General features: G+C 42.6%; 3 protein-coding genes and 1 long non-coding RNA gene across 4 annotated transcripts; 2 read left to right on the plus strand and 2 right to left on the minus strand.

Moving 5' to 3' along the window:
* Nucleotides 1-4,919, minus strand: rbm17 (RNA binding motif protein 17). Its single transcript, XM_076151175.1, has 13 exons — nt 4,798-4,919; nt 4,371-4,504; nt 4,148-4,270; nt 3,878-4,044; nt 3,675-3,793; nt 3,467-3,514; nt 3,175-3,313; nt 2,853-3,004; nt 2,612-2,662; nt 1,932-2,008; nt 1,180-1,278; nt 1,034-1,106; nt 1-288 (listed from the first exon to the last, which is right to left on the minus strand). The coding sequence occupies exons 2-13, from the start codon at nt 4,491-4,493 to the stop codon at nt 185-187; spliced, it is 1,275 nt and encodes a 424-aa protein (XP_076007290.1). The 5' UTR covers nt 4,494-4,504; nt 4,798-4,919; the 3' UTR covers nt 1-184.
* A 1-nt stretch (nt 4,920) lies between these two features.
* On the plus strand, nt 4,921-9,834 carry LOC143001518 (solute carrier family 2, facilitated glucose transporter member 5-like). Its single transcript, XM_076151161.1, has 13 exons — nt 4,921-5,855; nt 6,096-6,176; nt 6,676-6,774; nt 6,924-7,084; nt 7,193-7,317; nt 7,438-7,567; nt 7,866-8,014; nt 8,101-8,282; nt 8,576-8,686; nt 8,874-8,975; nt 9,064-9,139; nt 9,251-9,378; nt 9,463-9,834. The coding sequence occupies exons 2-13, from the start codon at nt 6,117-6,119 to the stop codon at nt 9,649-9,651; spliced, it is 1,512 nt and encodes a 503-aa protein (XP_076007276.1). The 5' UTR covers nt 4,921-5,855; nt 6,096-6,116; the 3' UTR covers nt 9,652-9,834.
* Nucleotides 9,835-10,173: 339 nt separating this feature from the next.
* On the plus strand, nt 10,174-13,270 carry il15ra (interleukin 15 receptor subunit alpha). Its single transcript, XM_076153770.1, has 7 exons — nt 10,174-10,400; nt 11,177-11,380; nt 11,540-11,587; nt 11,722-11,769; nt 11,899-12,033; nt 12,448-12,517; nt 12,625-13,270. The coding sequence occupies exons 1-7, from the start codon at nt 10,319-10,321 to the stop codon at nt 12,749-12,751; spliced, it is 714 nt and encodes a 237-aa protein (XP_076009885.1). The 5' UTR covers nt 10,174-10,318; the 3' UTR covers nt 12,752-13,270.
* Nucleotides 13,271-15,309: 2,039 nt separating this feature from the next.
* Nucleotides 15,310-18,404, minus strand: LOC143003232 (uncharacterized). Its single transcript, XR_012963847.1, has 4 exons — nt 18,313-18,404; nt 17,582-17,684; nt 15,964-16,174; nt 15,310-15,504 (listed from the first exon to the last, which is right to left on the minus strand). It is a non-coding gene; the product is annotated as an uncharacterized LOC143003232 (long non-coding RNA).
* Between the last annotated feature and the right edge of the window lie 733 nt (nt 18,405-19,137).

The raw sequence follows: 19,137 nt of genomic DNA on the forward strand, positions 1-19,137 counted from the left end.
TGCAGAGTTTTAAGCTTTTATTCTAGCATTTTTTCACAACAGGAAAAAAACAAATATCCTACAATGTGGACTCGTAACTACAACCAGACGTTCCAACTGTGCTGCTGGGGATTTATTAAAAAAAAGGTTTATGTACAAATGGGGGCATTGTGTGTTTGTAGAGTCTGTCTGCCTCAGGTAGGGGTCAGACCTGCTCCCCGAGGTCCAGCACCCAGAACTTGTCCAGGTTGTAGAAGCAGGCTTTGACCACTCGCCCACCAAAGTACCGGCCGTTTAGATCCACCACAGCTTAGAGAGAGAGAGAGGGAGGATAAGATGTTATTGCCACACCACCATTTGATCCTGTGTAGCAAATCCAGATCCAAACAGACATTTACTCGGTTCTTCTCTGACTTCCATTCCCTCTAGATTATAGAGTAGATAATGTAGAAGAGGAGTGAAGAGTGTGGTTGTAGCGTCACCACGGGGGAGTGGAGCCCGGTTGCTGGGCCAGGTGTGACGTAACGCCTCGGGGAAATGAGTCGCACCTTCTTTCTGATCTGGGCCGACACATTTAGACTCGGACACACTTTTGAGCGCGTTAATAGAGCAGTTACACAATGACAGGAGGGAAGAAGTCGTGCAATTACATAAAGTCTGAGGTGCCAATATGAACGTCAAACTTTTCTCTGCGGCCAAGTGTCGCTGAAAACAAAGGCAGATTCAAGCTTTGGTGCGTCAACAAAGGAGGGGGAAATGGGTTTTTCGAAGCTGTGAAGTGTAAATGATCTGACACCAGGAGGCTTTGTAGTAAAGAAGAAAAATGGCCACTTAACAAAATCCAAAAATAAACCCTGAAACACAAAACGGCGAGGCGTGCGAGCCGTTCTGTGAGCAGACATCTGTAGATGCCACAGAGTCCAGCAGGCCTTCAAAGGTATGACAACATATTTTTAGAGTAACGCTCTAACCACGCTGAGATGTAACAAATGATGTTTGCATTGGTTCAAAGTCTTCAACCATCCAATTTAACAACCAGATGAATCATACTGACCTTTGATGGCCGACTCCACTCGCTCAAACTCCAGGAATATCCTAACTGCTTCGTCGTCTAGCACACCTGCAATCTGAGAAGGGAGAGAGAGTTAGTGTGAGTGCTTACACATAGATTCTGATGTAAGTCTTGTCTCTCTCTCTCACCTCAAAGATGACACATTTCGCCACTTTGCCGTATTTCTCACACTCTTCTTTCGTCTCTCCCTCTAGGTCCTCGTCCACTTCTCCTCGGCCCACCATGTTCTACAACACCAGCACAACAACATCAAGGCCTGTGTGCATGGGGCAAACATCACATAGAGGTGTGTGTGCGTGCACGCTTAACACTTTCAGGGTCAAAGATTTCACTTTCATTTTGACAGTCACCTTTTCAGTTACAGCTCAATTGAATTTATCTTCTACTCTTTCCTTCAGCAGCACCACTGTGCACACCGAGTGAAAACAGCCATATAAGACCGCTCTCCTGAGGGGCCCACTGCGCTGGTCTGCTGGTCAAACACCTCGGGGCAGTTCAGGATCTATGGATTCGTCTGACTTGGACGCATTTCTACAGAGGTGAACCTCATCACACTGACACTGCTGTACACACACACACACACACACACACACACACACTAACTACTAGATTGCTCCATTAAAATGTGAGACAACTGAAGCGATGCAGGTGTTTCTAATTTGGCGTTACATCACATAATATTAGCTCCATGAAAATACAACTGCAGCTGTTCTGAATGAAGTGACTGGATGCATTGTGAAGTCATTTCCACTCCAGTTAAATCAACGAATGAAGCACTCGGATGTTGTTTATCATAAAAACAGGGCACATAGTTCTGTAACAGCTATGGATAGAAAGTAGCGGTGGTGGATTATTAAAGTGACGCCTGGACGTCTCTTACCCTCAGCAGCACCACTTTGGTCGGGTTCTTGAGGATCTCTGTGAGCGGATTGGCCTCAGACTTTTTGGAAGGGTCCACTGTGAACATGGAGACAAATGTGTGATTTGTTATCGCCGTCGTCTCTCCGCAAGGTTAAGAACACAAGGGTGAAAGTGGGACATCTAGTGGTCAAAAGCAAACATGCATCCAGTGGCAAAATCATTCCTTCATTAGTATTTAGTGCATAAGCAAGTAACACAGGAACGAGTGTAGCTCAGTTTGATACCATGCATTAGAGGAAAACATCCAGAGTGACTTAATTCACCTTGATCCCTTTGTTTTGGCTTATTTACTTAAGCAACATGGGACTGTTAGAAACTATTGTGCTCACTGCCAACTCAGCCTGAATGTGAGCCTGAACGCCTCAGGAGCCACTCAAGTATCAACACAAACAATCTACTAATGTCCACTTTCCATCGGAGAACTGATTGAGTTGACAAGGTGGATGCAAAACACATTCAACAGCATGCCCCCCTCCGCCCCCCACATGCATGTATAATGCAAAGTTTGAGATGCAGAGAGAGAGAGCGAGAGCGAGAGAGAGAGAGAGAGAGAGAGAGAGAGAGAGAGAGAGAGAGAGAGAGAGAGAGAGAGAGAGAGCGAGAGCGAGAGAGAGAGAGAAATGGGAGTAAAGGCCGAACCTGCAAGGCCGCCGACTGACGCTTCAGGGGTGCCTGACTGGCTGCAACCTGCTGCTTAGTCACACACACACACACATTTGAAAAGCACAGAGACACAAAATCACAGTAAACCAGCTGTAATGGCAATAAAGAGTTGGGCATAAATCAAACACATGAAAGGAAACGACAACAGTGAAACCACAACAAAGGTACAAATCCCATCTGAATGACAAACATTTAGACATGGGGTGTGCGTGCCTACGTTTTTCCGCGGCGTCTCCGATGATGATCTTGCCGCCCCTCTTGCTGGTCTTCTCCACGGACAGCGCCGTGCTCAGGCCCTGCTCGTGCTTCCCCAGGCCCTGACCCTCTTTGAAGCCGTACTTCTGCATGATCTTGTGGGCCACCGTGCCGCTGTGGGAACGAACGAGCGGAGCCACGCACAGATGTGAGCATCCATGTCGCAGGGAAGTAAATATATGTGTGTGTGTGTGTGTGTGTGTGTGTGTGTCTGTGTGTGTCTGTGTGTGTCTGTGTGTGTCTGTGTGTGTCTGTGTGTGTCTGTGTGTGTGTGTGCCTCCTACCCCATATTGGCCAGGAAGGAGCTGGTGGGCCCGGGCGGTGAGCGCGGCCTGTCCGACTCGTCGTACATGGGCGGGGGGATGGCAGCCTTTGAGCCTCTGGTGGGACGACCTTCCTCCTCGTACGCATAGGAAGAGGAGCCTGGCACAGAGAACACAGAGGCTGCTGAGGCTGCGAAGCAACGATTAAGGCCGCAGACAAATTAGGCTTTTTTTCCCCCCGGAAGGAAAACAGGTAAGTGGCCAGTGCGGTGTATGTTTACAAAAATACAAGTAACATTTTTGTCACACTCACCGGCGTCCACAAGCGATGAAGGGGGAGCAATTGCAGCCCCACCCATACCTGAGAGAGAGACAGACAGACAGACAGACAGACAGACAGACAGACAGACAGATAGATAGATAGATAGATAGATCCAGTGAGGTGAAGGACAAAAGGTCAAATCGATCACAAGAAAACCCGGAGGCTGATGGAGCTCAGAGTAAGTGAACGCGATACACACTTCGTTTCCTCCGCTCTTTCTCGAAGTCCTCCTCCTCGTCCGACTCGCCCTCTGCGGCCGGGAATCGAGAGAACCCGCTGGGCGCTCCGCCGCCCCCCTCGTGCCGGTCCTTCCTCTTTCTACAGAAACGCAGAGAAGGTTCAGGTTTGCGCTGCAGCGAAGTCAGATAACAAACATCAGTCAGTCATAACTCCTGTTTGTACTTTTCTCTCTCCTCGATCTCCTTCTGTCGCTCCTGCTCCCTCTGCCTCTGCCGCTCCTCTCGGTGTCGCTTCACCACCTTCTCGTAGTCGTTGGGGAACATGGGGTCGTACTCGTCTGCCAGCGGTATCAGAGCGTCGCCGGAGGAGAAGCCACCGGATACCGTCTCCTAGGGGTTCAGGGGCGTACGTGTTCATATGTTGCACTGGAGGGAAACGGAATTGAAAAGCAAATGAGTCAGGAAGCTCAAAAACAAAATCAAGCAAACGCACCTTGAGAGCAGCGGCGACGGCGACGTGTGGGGGCGTGTCTATGATCTGCCGCTCATCACTGGAGCTTCCTCTCTTCAGGTCAATGACAGGAGCCAAGACAGTGGTCTGCTTCATCCGCTGGGTCTACACACACACGTTTATATCATGTTACACAAACACACAGCTGAGAGAAGCAACACGTGAAGCTTCTTAAATAAAATTGAGTGTGTGTGTGTGTGTCTACCTTTGCTTGGGTCAGCGCCGCCTTCTTCACCTTCAGCTGGGACTGTAGCAGTTTGAAGTTCTTGGACCATCCTTCAGTCTTGGTGTCGCTGGTCGCCACACCCAGGTCATCATACAGCGACATGCTTGGTCGGCCTGCACACATACACGCGTTATAATTAATTATACCCCGTAAACTGTCTGCAACATCTGTGTGGATGAAATGGAGTCTTAGCAGAAACAGCTTAGTTCAAAACATGCCTTGTATTTATTCAATGTGTCACCATCTGAAATAACTAATAAGAAGTAATTATCACTGTAGGATCAAAACAAATCAGCGTAGTAACGTTAGCCAGCTAGCTCACTAGCTTACTGTAACAATCAAGTTGTCTCAAAATCGTAATGTTAATCAAACACAGCCCACACGTAATTGTCATTAATAGAACAACCTTCAACCGATCAGCGTCGAAAAAGTCTGAACAATAGCTGATGAAGGCGCGTGTGCTGAGAAGGGAAAAGCGGTTTGGTAGCACATTAGCTCCTCGCTGTGCAGATGGAACTACGCTTGCGCGTCGCGTTTGATCCGCGTCTACATCCGGTCTTCGTTTTTCTTTCATTACAAATGCGGACGTTTTTCAATTTAAATATACTTAACATTCTTCTTTTATTGTTTTTGTCTTGAATAAAATGTATTGTGGCGTATCTGAACTGATTCAAGATGTGCGTTCATTTTAATTAAATCCTTGTAGAAAGAGATGTTTGCATTAAGTCACTGATAATGATTATTATTATTATTATTTCAAAGTGCAACTCAAAGAATGAAAAGCCCTCAGAGTGGCCGGGTTTCTAAATTTGGACCGGGTAGCGACCACAGCAACAAACAAACAACCGAACTAAGTACGACAGCCAACGACATTTATACAAATTGGCCGCTGTCGCCACCGAGCGACCAAGAAACATTCAGGTTTAGGCGCTGTTTGGCTGAAAGTCACTTTGAAGTCATTGAATCATGGCACACAAAATCACCGTTGTGGAAAAAAGTTTATTATTATTATTTAGTCGGTCTGTTAGTTGCTAATTTTTTGTGTGTTTTGTGTTTGTGTGGTTTTCGGTTGTTTATTACTTATTTGTTTGTTCTATAATAATTCTCTGTTTTATAGCAAAATGTTGGTAGACCATCTGCATCTGATTAGGATGTTAAAATGTGTGAAATTGAATGTACCTTTTTCTGAAATTATGAATGTGAAAACTTAATTTAACTGGCCGGCCTCAAGCCAAAAGCGACAGGTCTGTGGTGTTTGCACAGTACCAGCCAGACCTGCTTGAGTATGGTTTACTTTAGTACGTGTTTGTAAAGAATTGACGCAGCACTTCATTACTTGCCCCATCCAGTTTCCTTTATGTTAAACTCTGAAAACACGAAAGACTCCGGGACATTCATCTCTAATTCTGATAGAAAGATTGGTTTGTCTCCACTAAAGTTGAGGGATTTGAGCAATTACTTACAGTAAGTCAGTTTCAATTTATTTTTGAGATGATTTTATTCTAAAGGCACCAACAGATGTATCCATGTGTGTATGTGTCTAATGGCAGCAGAATTGAATTAGAAGAAGGACGCCTGTGTTACAGCTGGAGCAACTTTTCCAAGCTGACCTACACTGTAATACAATAGATAACCTGGTGTGTGAGCTTCTGTCTCAACTGCACACGCACACACACACACACACACAATAATTTCTCTTCAAAGTTACAGATGGGAAACTGTTAAATGAGTCTGAACATGGACATAGACCGGACTCCAGCCATGTCACGGTCTCTGGCACTCCTGGTAAGTCTTATATTCAAATAATTTTATATGTATGTACCTGAAAACAAATCAATAATATATAATCCCAAATTACTGATCACATGTATGAGTGACAGCTGTAAACAACCACAGCAGCACCAGTGGTGAGCAGCCATGTAAACATGTCGCTGGTGTGTGTGTGTCAGTTGATGTGGATGTGTGCAGTGTGCAGTACCAGACAACTGACGAAAACAAATCTTTTATTTTGGAGAGTGTGATGGAGGAGACGGCAAACAGAAATGCGAGGAATGACACCAGGACATGCTATGACGTAATCATTTATTCTCCCACTCATCTGGAAGATTGAATATTACCTCTTTGTTTTGGTACCTAAAACCAGAGCTTACTGGTACCATCGATTGAGGGCACGCACGCACGCACGCACCCTCAAAATATGCTTGATTTTTCACATATCCTGTAACTGGTTTAATTCCATCCAATTTCGCCCAATTTCATCATATCTGTCCACTCATCTGCTCAGCTAAACACTCCTGTAGTGATAGCTGCCATTATTATCTCCGGCATCGGCGGGACGTTTCAATTTGGTATCTGTCTATCGGTGATGACGTCGCCCTCCATGGTGAGCACAATTACACCAAAAAAAAAGTAACATTTGAAAGATCAGCCAAGACTCAGCTATGAATGTCAAGTTGTGTACATCAGGATATCATATTAAAAATGTGTCTCATCTATGAATGTATGAACTGGTGACTGTGTGTGTGTTTGCAGTTTATAAAGGAGTTTGTGAACAGAACGTGTGTGCAGCGGTACAACGTCTCCTTGGAGGAGTGGCAGGTCTCACTTATCTGGTCCTTCACCATGTCCATTTTCAGCATTGGGGGTTTGTTGGGCTCACTGGCAGCAGGTGCATTAAGCACAGCCTTTGGCAGGTCAGTGAGGTTGATGGTTAGATTCTGGTTTTGGCAGTGCTGGATGGGATGTCGCCGCCTTTTGCAAGCATCAGAAATCACCACAATCTCTTTCCTAATGTCTGACAGAAAGAAATGCATGTGGTTTAATAACTTTGTGGCGATAAGTGGAGCTTTGTTGATGCTCCTGAGCAAAACAGCAAAGTCCTTTGAGATGATCATGGTTGGACGCTTCCTGTATGGCATCAACACAGGTGACAATCCAGTCTTACAGACAACCTATTTGTGTTTATACTCATTTATAAGTTCCTGATATGATTTATTAAGTCTTCTGATGATTGAAATGAAATGAAATCCCTTGTGTCCTCCTATAGGTTTGAATACCATCCTTCACATGACGTATGTTGTGGAATGCACCCCCAAGAGGTTGCGAGGGATGGTGGGTGTGACTGCTTGTACCTTCATCTCCATTGGGAAGCTCTGTGCTCAGCTGCTGGGGATGAGGTGAGGCGTCATTGATAGTGTGTAGAGTGGAGCCGTGAGTCAGGCGGCAGCTGGTTCAAATGACAACATTGAGGGAAAACTCCTCAGGCCGACTCTTCAAGCACATGATATGTGATAGAACAGCAAATACAGGAAGAACACTGAAGAAAACACAAATACAGAAACTAGTTTGTGGTCACATGCAGTAACAAAGTGTTTTATCTTCATATTTTTCTTTATGGAACCTCTCTGAGTCAAATTCACCTTCCAATACTTTCAGCTTGAAGATCTGATGTTGATGCTGTTGGTTGTCTTGCAGTGAGTTACTTGGTACGGATGAGAGGTGGCAGTGGCTGCTTGGCTTCAATGGTTTACCAGCGCTGCTCCAGCTTCTCACCCTGCCGCTCTTACCCGAGTCTCCACACTACCTGCTGCTGCACAAAGATGACAGCCAGGGTTGTGAGAAAGGTGCCTGCATGTCATCTCATCCTTGTTTTCATATTCCTCTTGCTGTGTCCTCCCAAAGCTGTGATTGCACTGTCATGCTCTATTAGCTTTAAGGCAACTCTGGGGGCACAAGGACCACAGTGTGGAAATGGAGGAGATGTTGGAGCAGCACGCGAAGGAAGTCCGTAGCCACACTGTAATGGAGCTCATCAGGAACCAAACACTTCGCTGGCAGCTCCTCACCATCATCGTTACCTTCACCGTAATGCAGCTCTGCGGCGCCAATGCTGTGAGTTACATCCTAACACGTGTGCTGCATTACTTACTTTCTCAAAACTATACCTTGTCTCTGTGGCTACATGCAGTTGCTGTTATAAGCATATATATGATGAGAGCTTCATGCAAGACAGCAAGAAAGACTCAAACTGAGGATCACAGTTTGCCTCTCTTAAATCACTTCTTAAACCTCTTTTTTATTGCATTGCTTTTGAATAACCTTGTGTATAAATACTCTGCTCCTGCACTTTATGGTTCTATAATAATAATGATGCCTAGTATCCTTACTCATACGCGTGTCTCCAGGTGTTCTTTTATTCTCATGAAGTGTTTCGTGGGGCAGGACTGCGGGAAGATCAGTCCCGTTACGTAGCTTTGGGAACAAGCCTGTGTGAGGTGTCCACCTCATTTGTCTGTGTAAGTCCATTAATGTGAATATGTTGTGTTTTGTATGCATTCAGGCATTTTGAATCATCTCTATTGCTGCAGCACGCCTCTAATGAGATATTGCAGAGTTTTAGCTCCCTTGTGTGGTTGCCTCATTCTCATTCTCGTGGCTGAACTTGTAAGACTAACTTGTAACTTGTGTGTTTTGGTGTTGCAGTTCATGATATTAAACAGTATTGGGAGGAAAGTCCTGATATACGGAGGATACATGTGCATGTCTGCAACGCTCGGTCTCCTCACCGTCACTCTGTACCTGCAGGTGAGTCACACACATTCTTAGTAGTATGGACTCCTTCCTCAGCTTGCATCATAATATACTTAGAGATCATGTCATCTTTCATTCTCAGCATCAAGTTCAGTGGCTGTCGTATTGCAGCGTGGTGCTCGTCTACCTCTTCATCTGCTTTTTCTCCTGTGGACCAGGTATTTTTTTAGTTTCGATACAAATCAATGTTAAAAGCATTACTATGTCCCCTTTGGTCAATAGTGACGACATCCTGTTTTAGTTTGAACACCCTCTTCATTTGCTGACAGCTGCACTCACACCTCCACTCCCTGGAGAAATCTTCAACCAGTCATTCCAATCAGCAGCATATACCATCGCTGGCATTGTCCACTGGTTGGGCATGTTCCTGCTGGGAATGCTCTTTCCAATCATAGTGGTGAGCACAAACCTTTGCATTCTTCATCAGTGTATTGGAGACATTTTGATGCTCACAGATACTTTCCATATGTTTTCTTTCCAGGAGCATTTTGGTTCTTTTTGCTTTCTTATCTTCCTGTTTTTCTGCCTTGCTGGTGGGCTGTTTGTTAAGTTCCATGTTCCTGAAACCAAACACTGCTCAATGCTGGAGATCACAGCAGAGTTTCAAAAGATGCACTGCAAACGTGAGACGTCACAGAAGAGACAATCCACTGTGCAGAAAGCATGGTGAAACATGTATCTTCAATTTGGTGTGTTTGTGTGTGTGATATGTAAGGGGGTGTAAGACAAATTTCAATTGCATGTGATTTGATTGTGAATTGCATGTAATATGACAATAAAAAGTATCTTAAATTAAATTAGCTCACACAGGTAGAACTGTTGAGAAGACTGAGTGACAGTTATGTAACAGATAATAAGATACAGTTTGGACATTTCAATGACATAACATGACAGTACCAATAAGTTTGGAATGAAATAATAAACTTTATTGCTATTTTAATGTAAATGTTCTCACTTTGCATTTCTTTGAGCTGATAACATCTTGCCAAACATGCAATGATAACGTATACTGGCTGCTATTGATATATTTGCTATTTATGGAAAACAACAACAGTTAAGACTGACAGCTGGCAGCTTCCTGGACATTCATTTTGAATTCTGATGGAAAGATTCAGAGTGGTTTGTCTTCAGTGCAGTTGAAGCATTTTTTTTTTAACGCGAGATAATACGTCAGCAATACAAACATGGCCACGCTCAGCGACACAGAAGCTCGTTACTCCGGTTTAGATCAACAAAACGACACAGCGCAACCGCGGCCGTGAGCGAAAGCGAAAGTGGATCTAGACCGGGAGCAGAGAGAGGGAGAGGGTTTACATGGCGAACCCACAAGAGCCCAGATGGATCCGACGTCTCTTCTGGTCTCCGTCTACGTAATAGTGCTGCTTTACCCGATTGGAGAAACTCTCAGCGCAACAGCGGGTACGTACACGTAAACACATTTCAGGCGGAATGATTTTCTCTTGATCTCAGCAAACGTCACATTCGTGTTCGAAGTACGTTTTCCCTTTTCTGCCCTGTGAATGGAGGAATGGTCAGTGTAATGTTTGTACTGCTCTGCTGTAGACCAGCGGACCTCTATTCAATAAAAATAAGACTGAAACAGATTTATAATGTCGTGGTGAAGAAGGGGAAATGCTTGTTATTCTTGTTTTGTTTTGATGGCCTATCCCTTAAATCAGACCCGCGCGCCTTCCGAACCCGGGGTGATTGGTCACTATTACTCAGAATAAACATTCTTCAACTCGAGCAGGAGATTATTTCGTAATTTTCTCATGATTCCTCTAAAACCTGCAGATTTGGTGTTCAAAATCTAATTTTCATTAAATGCCCGACAGAAACTTTATATTGTATACTTAGTTTCCCCCCCTCTATGTTTAATGTTTAATTTTCTACTGATTTGCTGATTTGATCAAAATAATAATTGGAAAAAGTGAAAATTGACCAAATAATAAAATAGGAAAATGTCAAAAAGTAGATTTTTTGTTGGTAAATCAAACAATTTACGACCGAGATTGTATCTTATATATGGAATTACATACCATGGTGTGCAAACCTAAACCTAAAATCTGTAATATTTTACTAAAAAGCTCAAATTATCCGATGAAATCCAGACCCAGAGAAAGCTGAAAATGTCCTGTAGATGTTCTTTTCTGGCACAAACACTTGTTTTATTGCTGAAATTGTCTGTCTGTCAGAGCCCTGCCAGTGCCCCTGCCCACTGCCCCCCCTGCTGCCTCTGACTGAACCCCCACAGGCCACAGACTGCTGCCAGCGCTTTGGCACTTTCCGTTACAAGTGCATAGATGGTTACACCAGGAAGGCAGGAACCTCCACTCTCATCAAATGCAGGCAAATGAATGAAGGTCCACAGTGGTCCATGTCCACACTCACCTGTATACGTAAGAATCACACTCCTCCTACAGCCTGAAGTCACAGCGCTTACAGTTGGAGAGCTCCCAAAATGGCCACGGTTCAACTCCTTTACTTCCCTTTACTTGAAACCTTTTATACATCAGTTGACAAATGACCTGCTCAGCTTCTCGTTTCTTATCTTTCAGCCGATCCAACGAGAACAACCACTCAGCCGCCAGAGATCACACCAACAAGTGAGTGTATCTGTTGTATACGTGTGTGTGTGTGTGTATGTATGTGTGTGTGTGTGTGTGTGTGGAAGGAAGTGCTGTTACTGTTCCATATACCGCAGCAGTAAACAGGAAATGTTCATATTTTCATCTTTCAGCTTTTCAAACTACCGATTCTGATGTAACATCCAACACCTTAATCCAACGTGAGTATCATCAATTATTTACAGGTTACATATTACACGGCAGCAGGTCAAAGGTCAAAGCCATGACGTGAGAAAAGAAGATATGCAGGAGAATCTTATTTGCACTTCTTTTCTTTGCTGGAGACGTAGAGTCCATAAGTACCATTGCCGTCACAGACGTCATAAGGCCAAACTCCAAGTCCTCAGGGGAAACCTTGATCCTGGATCCGGACCTTGAGCGGAACAACACACAGAGTCTTCAAGGCTCGGGCACCATAGGACACGGTGAGACTCTACTCTTCTATCGCCCCAAATAAAGAATCACCAGTGCTCCTTTGTCCACATTGGTCAAGGATGCAACCGATAGAGGGACAGATAAAATTACGCAGGGACAAACAGATGCAGATAAAACTTGGCTTCACTTGGTTACAAAACATGTTTGAAGCGGCTCCATGCATTGTGTAGTAATGGAAGCCAGCTGTCAGGCAGTAAAATGTCATAATAGCAACCACATGTAGGCACCATTCCACTTCCACTGAAGAAATGACGATGAAAGAATCTTTGGGGTAAACATAGTCCATCTGTCCCATAACTAGGTTCTCTGCAGAGGCACACACAGATCTCTGGCTGCTGAGTTGTTGTTCTACTTGGGTCAGCTGAGGGAAAATAAATTTTGTCTCTCTTTTTTATTATTTGCAGGCCTGAGTGCACTTGGAGCTCTGATCGTCTGTGCCTCTTTGTGTGGGATCGGCTTTGTCTGTTATAAGCGGTAATCCGGATAGAGCCAGCTACAATCACATTTAAATGTCGCTCGCATGTTGCTTAGTCGCTAAGTAGCTCAGAAGCTCATCAATGTCCGTTTTCCTTCTTCTTCAGGAGGTCACGAGCTGTCAGCCCACCAGCAGCGGGAGCAGCAGCCGGCATGAAGCTAGAAGAAATGATCCCCATAAAACCGGAGGAGAACGCTCCCAGTTTATCAGCACCACAGGGTCAGATACTGTAGTCTCACCTCTGACTGACACATCTTTATAGACACAGTGGTTGGAATTGTTGTGCAGCATCTTTGCACTACAATCTGCTCTGTGTCATCTCAGGCACTTTACTTACAACTATACTCATCAGCACTGGTTTACTCAATGATGAACTCTTTGCTATTTTGGGAAGAGCAGATCTCTCTAAAACCAAAAAGTCTCCAGGACAACTGTGACACTGAGCAATAGGCTACTAAGTTCAGTACTGAGGCTGCTTGTTAGAAATGATTAAATCTCAATATTAGAAAACATTCATTATGTGTTGTTTTTTTTTATTTTGGTTTCTCTTATTTTTTTATTATTTTTTATAATTGTATTGGTTTTATATTGACATGTTTATTGTAACATTCACCTCCAGTTTGTTTTGGAATAGAGTCATTTTCTACTGGTTTGCTGACATTTCCTCCTAAACATGTCCTTGTATGTTTACATGATGCACTCATGGTGTCTACAGTGTGATGAGGCTTTATGTTGTATTCAGTGTTCCTTTCTGTGTTGATGGAGGATCTCCGTGAACTTTCTAGAGAGTTGGTGAGAGATATTTTAGCCCTTGCACAGTATGTGGAAGCAGGACCTGCTGACCCCGAGCATGTAGCGTGTAAAGCAGAGGAATTTATTGATGTGCAGGGTAACCAATCAGATGTAAGAACCCGCCCTCTAACTTTGATGGGTAAATTTGACAGATAAACTTAATTCATGGTTCGCTGTAACACCGAACTATGAAATAATTAAATGTGCACTGAAATAATTAAATGTTTTTTTTTTTAAATTGTATGACTTGTTTTATTTAATCAATTATTTCACATTTAATGACACGTTTAATTAATTATTGACACATTTAATTAATTAATGACACTTTTAATTAATTATTTAATGGCGTATTTATCTATTTAATTTTGTCACTTTTAGTCCTCCATTACGGTGGCCGAGAACCGCCACCGCTGCAAATAAAAGAAAAGCTGCAAAAATAAAAGAGCTGGTGTGCAAAAATAAAAAAGCTGGTGCAAAAATAAAAAAGGCGATGCAAATAAAAGAAACTCTGCAAAAAAGAAACGCTACTGCAAATTAAAGAAACGCTGCAAAAATAAAAAAGTCGGTGCAAAAATAAAAAAAGTGATGCAAATAAAAAAGCCACAACGGAAGTGGGTTACCGGGGACTGTTTTTGCAGATGCACCTGTGTGAGTAGAAGACGACGCCGACGCACCTGTGTGAGGAGAAGACGGCGACGACGAGAAGAAACTACGAATAGGAAAACGAACTAGAAGGTAAGTGAACATGATAGTGTTTAATGTCGCTACGTGTACTTTTTAATGTGTTATTTGGTTAGGCCAGGTTGCCCCAGGTTTGAAGTTGAACTGGAGAATGCCGGTGTATTGTTAGCTTCGGCTAACACGGGGAGAGAGAGCGGAAACAACTGACGGCTACAGCTTATTACTATCGTTGTTGTTGTTGCTTGTATCATTAATAATCATGCTAACAATAATCTAAGGCGTGGGTAACAATAGTTATTTGGATGAATGTGAAGTTTAAGCTGTGTGAGGTGGCCAGGGACTTCTGTGAAAGTACCATGACCATAATGTCAGATTGAGGTATTGAACTGACGGCTAAAATGTTCATGCAATTGAAGTCCAAAGCAACCTAATGATACTTGTTTGTTTTTTGCAGATCATAATGTATTGTCCTTTTTGTGGACACCAGCAGCCTCCGAAACCACTTCGTCGGATTCAGAGGTGATCATCATGAGTCCAAGCTCTGCAGAATTCAGTGCAGCTGATACATTGGTGAGTGCCACATTTGTTGTGTCTTACATTGATTATATTGTAAGTTCTGTCTGAAAATGAAATTGTTGCTAGATTTTACATAGAAGCCATATTTTTCTGATGAAACGTGCCAAAATAGCATTTTAAATTACGGTAAATGTTGCAGTGTCCTGGCCTACACATATTTTACAAACTTCAATATTTATGTTCAAATTTGTTCAGCTCTAGTTCTGTCAATCAAATTTGAAGTGCTCACTGATATATTGTTTTTTACTTCCAGATATGGGAACCTGCAGATGGAGAGTCAAGCACTGATTCAGCAGCTCTGGTAATTGTAGCTCCGAAACATAGTCTATCGTTCACACTTAGCCTTGTCTGAAAATATTGTCACACAATCAAGGCTTAAACTACTTAAAATAATGTCACACTCTGACCTAGAGATCCATGTTTGTGTATATATTATATTGTGTATTATATTAAACATTCCATTTTTTTTTTTTTTTGTATTGCAAATAGACTTGTCAACATTTTTATTATATTTGATATCAGGAATGTGCTTGCAGCTTCAGCTTGTTTCTATAAAAAAAATTAAAAAAAACTACAGACTGTTCTTTTTTTTCAGACCTTTGTACGTTGCTTTGGACAAAAGCGTCTGCCAAATGACAGGGGAGAGAGGAAAATGACATACAGCAAATACGACACATAAAAAGAAGTTTGTTTTGGTGTTGTCACAACACAAATATGTCCCTAAAATTTTTACAGACCAGCCATGTTTTTCAGGGTGATGTAGTTCTCTACAGCTGATTCCCACTGCAAAGGAGCTCTTACACCACTCTGTCGTTGCAGTTCTCCAAAGAGAGTTTCATGCTCATCCCCAGCAGGAGTTGCTGGCAATGGCATGATGCTGGTGATGTGGTTCAGGGTTTGGGCAGATGCTGGGAAACCACAATTGCTCCCATCAAATCTAGGAGCAAGTACAGAAAAGTGTTCACACTGAGCAACACATCAATTAAGTTTCCTGTTAAGTTTCACTTTCATGGTCATTCCAATTATCTCCAGAGTTTCTTACAGGACAAGGATGCAGAGACCCAAAGACAAGCAATGATCTTAGGTTAAACTAAGTATCAAACATTAGAGAAAGCACTGCACATGAGGGAAGACTTTATTGTGAATCTTAAATTTTATAATCAAAATGTTACAAAATATTTTCAAGTGCATTCAAGTACACACATTTTAGAGCACCACATTATTTCAGTTTTTACGTAATTAATAACAAAATAAATAATAAATAAGGTGACTCCAGGAGGTGAAATCCCCCCCCCCCCCCTCCCCCTCCATAGACCCGACGATGGCAGTGTCGTCGTTATTAGTAAATTATATAACTTAATCCAAAATACTATCAGGGAAACTCTTTGATACTCACCTTTGAGGTACGTAATACATTGCCTCTGGTTTACCAGATGGGCACCGGGATTGGTGAACAGGACGAATGGTGTGAGTATTCCAGTACGGCTTCCAGCTCTTTCTGCAAGACTCGCAGGAAGCAGTGTCGTACCAACTTTGTGTGTGCAGGGCTGCCATTGAAGAGATGCCTCTCCCTCAAGTCACTGAACAGATCCATCCAAAATTGGCTCCTAGATAGAAAACACAAATTCATCCAGGTCATCGTTCTTCAAGAGGTTTAGATTAATGTACAAGTCCACTTACTACTGACTCATGCCTTTTGGAGATTTCACTACAATATACCCTTTCCTTTAAAAAGCACAGCAATATACATAGGATCTGAGAAATAATATAAATGCATACAGCAAATACAATAATCCAGGGTCAAGTAAAACATAAATGAATTAAAAGTGACAGAAACCTTTGTTTCCGGAACCAGCTTTCAATCCGCTGGTTGGATGTTGAAGTGCCATACATGTGGCTTTTAGCTCCTGCAAACTCGTCTGTATGCTCTGATCTCATGGTACATTGAATGGCTGCCATTATTCCATTTTCAGTGCCGCAATCTGTGCGGAGCCGCTTTGGAAAAACACCATGCTCAACTACACAGTTGGTGTAGTTTTGAGCAATTACTGAAGGGTCGTTGTTGGTCTTTCCACAATTCAGCAACATAATTTTTCTGGAGAAGCCATCAATGCAGCCACTTATGCCAATTCCAAAAGGTTTTAATTTATCATACCCATCAACGTGCCAGGTTTCATTTGGTCCCATTGAATGATATGCCCTTCGAACAAATCTACGTCTGCAGCGATTCTCTGTTCCACATGGATCCAGCTCTGCCATTAGGCGCATCACATCGTCTCGTCTCACGACAAGAGAGTGTTTCTGTTTCAGAATCTGCCACATCGCTCTATACCCTAAAAGCTGGCCTGATCCCTTTAGCTCCTCGGAAATAGCTGCCTGCACAGTAGCAATTGGAGTGTAGTTGATCCTTCTGGTCAGGCTTGCATGTTTTAGTCTTTTTTGTAGATTGCGAAAACTGACATGTTGTGTTTGGTTTTCAGTAAGTCCACTATTATTTCATAACTATGGCCCTCTGTGAAATATTTTTGGATAAGTTCATCCACTGGAGTACTAGCTTCAGGACCTGAGGGGTAGGACGGAGGACACTATATTAGAGGCTAAATGATGAACTGCATAATAAACATTTTCAATTTTTACAGAGAGGTGAATAAATGAGATTGTTTAGATTATCATGTGTGGGTGACATGGTAGTTAGTGATTAGAGTTATTGAGGAATCAAGCTATTCAATGCACTCGTTAAAGTTAATTAATTGAAAATGTCTTTATATAAAAGTAGCACAGTGCAAAACATTCAAAATTGTTGCATAGGATTTTTTACAGGGATCAGTAGCCTACTAGACTAAGACACTTTCTTAATTTTTCATGTCTTCAAATTCATTGTATTCCACATGCCTCTGTTATGGATTTCACCATATGAAGTGGTATATTCATGACTAACAGACAGTATATTCTCTGAAAAAACATAGCAATCCATCATGTTTAAGAACCTCATTAACTGTCAGAAAGAAATGTACCTTCATCTTGAAGACTCCTTAGGAACCTGACATTTCTACAGCATGAGCCACAATATACCAGGACGGATGGAAGGTTCACCCCACAGAATGGACAAAACATGACCTGGTAAATGACAAAGCAAAAACAGTCAAGTTTAGGATTCAATCTGACATTATGGTCATGGTACTTTCTCAAAGGTCCCTGGCCACCCCACACAGCTTAAACTTCACATTCATCCACATAACTTCTGTTACCCACGCCTTAGATTGTTAGCATGATTATTAATGATACAAACAACAACGACAGTAATAAGCTGTCTTCACTGTAGATGGTCACCACAAGACGAGCTCACTCACAGAGTCACAGTCAGATGTTGGTCCAGAAAGTGTGTCTCCAATGCTGCTGAAGCTGTTTGAATCTGAAGCTACTTAAATAAATGAGTGTGATGGCATCACGCTAACAAAACGATGTCATCCAATAACTCAAACTCCAGCTATGATGTCAAACTGACGTCTGGTCGGACTCGTGATGTCATCACGCTGACAAAATAATGTCATCCAATAACTCAAACTCCAGCTATGATGTCAAACTGACATCTGGCCGGACTCGTTAGTGGTCTCCCCGTGTTAGCCGAAGCTAACAATACACCGGCATTCTCCAGTTCAACTTCAAACCTGGGGCTACCTAGCCTAACCAAATAACACATTAAAAAGTACACGTAGCGACATTAAACACTATCATGTTCACTTACCTTCTAGTTCGTTTTCCTATTCGTAGTTTCTTCTTCGTCGTCGTCGCCGTCTTCTCCTCACACAGGTGCGTCGGCGTCGTCTTCTACTCACACAGGTGCATCGGCTAAAACAGTCCCCGGTAACCCACTTCCGTTGTGGCTTTTTTATTTGCATCACTTTTTTTATTTTTGCACCGACTTTTTTATTTTTGCAGCGTTTCTTTAATTTGCAGTAGCGTTTTTTTTTTGCAGAGTTTCTTTTATTTGCATCGCCTTTTTTATTTTTGCACCAGCTTTTTTATTTTTGCACACCAGCTTTTTTATTTTTGCAGCTTTTCTATTATTTGCAGCGGTGGCGGTTCTCGGCCACCGTACTCCATAATTTTAAAGCTCTCTAAAATATTTTAAATGTATCTTTGAAATAATCTCCAGGGAAAAACGAAATGTGTTAACAGAACACCAGTTTCAAATGTATTAATAAGTTGAATGTACTTGTGTAGCGCTTTTATTGTACCTTACATTCACGCGTTCATACGTTGTTAATACTACTTCCACCTGGTGGTGACAAACACGCATTGCATCCCAGTTTGCGGGCTCAGAGGATCTGCAGTCCAGCAAGAGAAATAAATTACTCAATTAATATCAAACAATAATTGCAACCCTGATGTTCCAGCAACCGATATGTATATATGTAAAATAATTGGTCATAATTTCAATCAGATTTGTGCCAAAATAAAAGGAGCTACTTTATCATTTTATGAGAAGTGTCAACTATTCTCTTTTTTCCATTTGTGTACATATACATAAGCACACAGTCATTTTAAGGCACAAATCAATTTCTGTAAA

The sequence above is a fragment of the Genypterus blacodes genome, unplaced genomic scaffold (assembly GCF_046128005.1).
Source record: "Genypterus blacodes isolate CSIRO-AG114 ecotype Tasmania unplaced genomic scaffold, CSIRO-AGI_Gbla_v1 ptg000007l_1, whole genome shotgun sequence".
NCBI classification, from domain to species: Eukaryota; Metazoa; Chordata; class Actinopteri; order Ophidiiformes; family Ophidiidae; genus Genypterus; species Genypterus blacodes.